We start from the raw sequence: 4,199 nt of genomic DNA, 5'->3' as shown, positions 1-4,199 counted from the left end.
TTGAAAAGATCATACCCCAAAAACCGAAAACCAAAAATATTACTTTTTGGATGATATATATTAAAAAAAAATAAAAAACATAAAAAACCACCAGAGGGACAAAAACCTAAACTACTCAAAAGTAAAGGGTAATTGTTAGCATTTTCCTTTTCTTGGGGGGTGTATGCATGTACACATGTGGAAAAAGATGGACTCGATTTGAAAAGAATGTCAAATTATTTCTTGCATTGTTCAGTTCAGTTGGTTGCCATCACGGGGTTTCGCCGGTATATTAGAACAGGAAAAGAGGTCCCCGGCGTCACTCCTCACAACTGAATGCTCGCAATTTTTCCGGCATGGTTCATAATCGAAGACGACGAAGCAAGAAACGTTTCTTTCATTCCATTTCTGAAACTGTGGCTACTTTTTAACCCAATTGTCCCTTTTTTTCATCTTCTTTCGTACCAAATTTCCCCAAGAAACATGAGCTCTATCACTGCCGCCGAATTGAATTACATTGTCCACCGTTACCTTACTGAATCAGGTAATTCTCCATGGTTATACACATGCATATACATTTAGATAGACGAAGCACACTCATGTTATGTTCATTCATTCATGCATGGGTTTTTCCGTTTGTCGATGATTACAAGTTGGTTTCGTCTTTTCTTTCTTCTTCTTTGTCGGAAAATCTCTATTCAAACACATTCTTTAGTTTTAGAACATGTAATTTGAAGTTCCGGACATTCGAATTTCAATAATTCATTTCGTTTTGGAATTTTCGATAATGCAGAGTGTTAATTTTGTGTTTTCTTTAAAAGGAATTTTCTAGGGTTTGTAAGTAGTTGATCGACGAAGCATTGATGATGAGTTTCTCATTTTACTCTCAGGTTTTAAACATACAGCCTTCAATTTTGGATTCGAGGCAGCTATTAACAAGTCCACCATTGATGGAACTAAGGTTCCACGTGGAGCCCTCGTTACTATTGTACAGAAAGGGATTCGATATCTTGAAATGGAAGCAAATTTGAACGATGTCAGTATGCTAACTCTTCACCTCTTCTTCTCTTATTTCCTCTTATCGATTGCAATTCTGATCATCTCTTTTCAAGATTGCCAGAATGATACAGAAGTAGATGAAGATTTCTCATTCATCCAACCATTTGATCTCATCACCAAAAATGTCAACCAACTAAGACAAATTGTACAAGAGAGAAGGAAAGGTAAACAAAAGGAGAAAGAAAGCGTGGAGAAAGAGAAAGATGTTAAGGATAAACCAATCAAAAGGAAACTTAGAAAACTGATCATAGATGATGATGATGAAGAAGAAGAAAAAAATGTACAAAACCTGCCAAAAGGTAAGTTTCTTGAATATCTCATTTCAGTTTGAACAAATTAAACCATAAAAACCATATCCATGTTTCATTTGACAATATTAGTGGCATATATATATATATATATATATATATATATATATATATATATATATATATATATATATATATATATATATACATATATATATGTAATATCTAATCTTTCTATTTGTAGGACCCACACAACTGGATATTTCTACCTCTTCAACACCTCAAACTCGTGTGAGGATTCTTAAATCAGAGGTTTTGAACTTGAAAGGACACACAGATGGAGTTCTAGACTGTGCTTGGCATCCATCTGGTTCACTTCTTGCATCAGTGTGAGTTGTTACAAATATAGACCAATATTGTACTTTTATTTAAAAATGTAACTATATTGTTATTATAAGTAAAAAATAAAGTACATTTCCATTTCATGCAATTTGATGATCTTTTATTGTTTAATATTTAGGTCTGAAGATTCTACAGGTAGGATTTGGACAATTCCAGAGAGGAGTAATGACAGATATAGTTTACAACATGGGCCTATTAAATCAGTTGAATTAAAGCATTCTAAAGGTAGAACAAAAGAAAAAAACAAAGATGTTACAACACTTCATTGGAATGTAAGTCTTGTAACCATTTCATTACAATCTTTATTATTATTTTTTTCATTTCTTGAAAATAATATTGTTTTTTTTTTAAAAAAAAAAAAAGATGGATGGAACCCTTCTTGCCACTGGTTCCATTGATGGAAAAGCTAGAATTTGGAGTACAAATGGTGAATTAAAGAGGACTTTAATCAAGCATAAAGGACCTGTATATTGTATTAAGTGGAATCAAAAGGGTGATTACCTTGTTACTGGAAGCAAAGATGAAACTGCAATTGTATGGGAAAAGAAAGATTATGGAAGTCAACAATTCAAATTCCATTCAGGTTTTTATTTTATTTATCTAGTGCTGAATTACGTAATTGGCCTTGGCTGACGTGTAATCTGATGTATTATAGGTCCTATTCTTGATGTTGATTGGCGGAATAATTACTCATTTGCATCGAGCTCAACTGATCACATGATTCATGTTTGCAATATTGGTGAAAATCAGCCTGTTAAAATCTTTTCTGGGCATCAGGTTTGTTATATAATTTTTTAAAAAAAAATGAGATATTGGAATAAGTATTTTTGATGTTTTGATCAACTTTTTTTTTTTTTTTCGGTTTTAGGGTGAAGTTAATTGTGTGAAGTGGGACCCAACAGGTTCACTATTGGCTTCGTGTTCTGATGACACCACTGCAAAGGTTATATATTTGTCAATTTACAACCATTATTCATTTTTTTTCCTGTATTATACTTAAATTGAAATAATAATAATTTTATTTTGTTTAGATTTGGAGTATGAAGCAGGAGAAACACATTCATGATCTAAGATATCATACTAAGGTGATTCATTTTGAGTAATAATTTGTGGTTATTAATCTGAATTTGTTACTAATTAATTGAATGAATATGAACAGGAGATATACTCAGTGAAATGGAGTCCAACTGGGCCAGGCACCATTAATCCGAACAAAAAGCTATTGTTGGCAAGGTACGTATAACAATTAACAAATTATTTATTTACTTAAATTTTTACCATTTATGATTTATTTAAGTAAATTAATTAATTTTCAGTGCATCATTTGACTCGACAATAAATCTATGGGATGTAGAATATGGAAGAACAGTGGTAAACATGAATGGGCACAGGTATGTATTAATTAATTAATGAATTTATGGATATATCAATTAATGTGTTGATTGATATAAAACTAAAAATAAAAACAGGGATTGTGTGCATACGTTGTCGTTTAGTCCAGATGGGGAGTATTTGGCGAGTGGGTCGATGGATAGGTTTTTGCACATATGGTCGGTAAAAGATGGGAAGATTGTAAAATCGTATAATAGCAACGGGAGTATATTTGAGGTGTGTTGGAGCAAAGAAGGTGATAGGATTGCAGCGTGTACAAATAACAACACTGTTTTTGTTTTGGATTTTAGAAAGTGATATATGATACATGATCCTCATCATCCATGTAAAAATGGCGATAGATAGATATTGTGTAAATGGTTAGTTGTGTTTGTGTACAGACTAACTACATACAGTGTAGACCAAAGTTACAAACTTGTAGTTGTCAATGTTTTGTTGACTTGATCATATGAGGAACAAAGATATATGGTAAAGAAAGGTTTTTGCATGCATTAATCATTTTATTGTGTTTATGTTTTATGGATTCGTTTATATATGTTTGTGCTTTTGTTTGTTAAGGCAGTGGATTGACATAAAAGATTGTAATGTGTTTGGCATATACTCTCTGTCTATATTCAGGAATCAAACAAATGGTTCTATGGGTATGGGAGGAGTTAGGAGTATATGTTGTTGAAATTAGCGTACTTTCGGTTGGTTTTTTATTCTAAGTAATAAACTTTCAAATCAATGTCCCCGTTATATAAAAAATGAGTGAACGGAAGGTTATGTGCAAGAGAATTTGACTGAAAGTATCTCATGTTAGAACCTGTGTATGAAAAGCTGAAAACATAAACAAAATCAATTAAGGAATAAAACAAGGATGTGATTATATCACTATCCATAAGGATAATTAGCCCCTCCTTTACTTATTTAATTTCATGAGTTAATTTTCAAGTTCAACCAACCCATTTTCGAAATAAAAAATAGACCAATAAGAATCTTGAGAAAATCTTTCATTTGTATATCATTATAGACAATCTCATATATATTATTTATGAAATTCAAACATGAATTCTATTTGAATTGAGACCAAGACAAAAAATCGAAAAGGTCCGTGCTTCCTTTGTTGAAATAAAGACA

The 4,199-nt window shown here is 31.8% G+C and overlaps 1 protein-coding gene across 1 annotated transcript; it reads left to right on the top strand.

Moving 5' to 3' along the window:
- The first annotated feature begins 346 nt into the window (after positions 1-346).
- On the top strand, positions 347-3,531 carry LOC145089811 (WD40 repeat-containing protein HOS15-like). The gene is made up of 12 exons (XM_079028206.1): positions 347-523; positions 870-1,015; positions 1,100-1,337; positions 1,531-1,675; positions 1,807-1,960; positions 2,052-2,271; positions 2,344-2,465; positions 2,557-2,631; positions 2,720-2,773; positions 2,848-2,921; positions 3,005-3,079; positions 3,158-3,531. The coding sequence occupies exons 1-12, from the start codon at positions 463-465 to the stop codon at positions 3,375-3,377; spliced, it is 1,584 nt and encodes a 527-aa protein (XP_078884332.1). The 5' UTR covers positions 347-462; the 3' UTR covers positions 3,378-3,531.
- The last annotated feature ends 668 nt before the right edge of the window (positions 3,532-4,199 follow it).

The sequence above is a fragment of the Lactuca serriola genome, chromosome 2, assembly GCF_051521515.1.
Source record: "Lactuca serriola cultivar US96UC23 chromosome 2, Lser_US96UC23_V15, whole genome shotgun sequence".
Taxonomy (NCBI): Eukaryota; Viridiplantae; Streptophyta; class Magnoliopsida; order Asterales; family Asteraceae; genus Lactuca; species Lactuca serriola.
The sequence above is the reverse complement of the archived record's forward strand: the minus strand, read 5'-3'. Positions and strand labels throughout refer to the sequence as shown.

Excerpts from the sequence above, each read along its gene's own strand:
- LOC145089811 (XM_079028206.1), top strand. The coding sequence starts at position 463 with ATGAGCTCTATCACTGCCGCCGAATTGAATTACATTGTCCACCGTTAC. Across the intron at positions 1,961-2,051 it reads TTACAACACTTCATTGGAAT|ATGGATGGAACCCTTCTTGC; the intron begins GTAAGTCTTGTA and ends AAAAAAAAAAAG. Across the intron at positions 2,774-2,847 it reads ATCTAAGATATCATACTAAG|GAGATATACTCAGTGAAATG; the intron begins GTGATTCATTTT and ends GAATATGAACAG.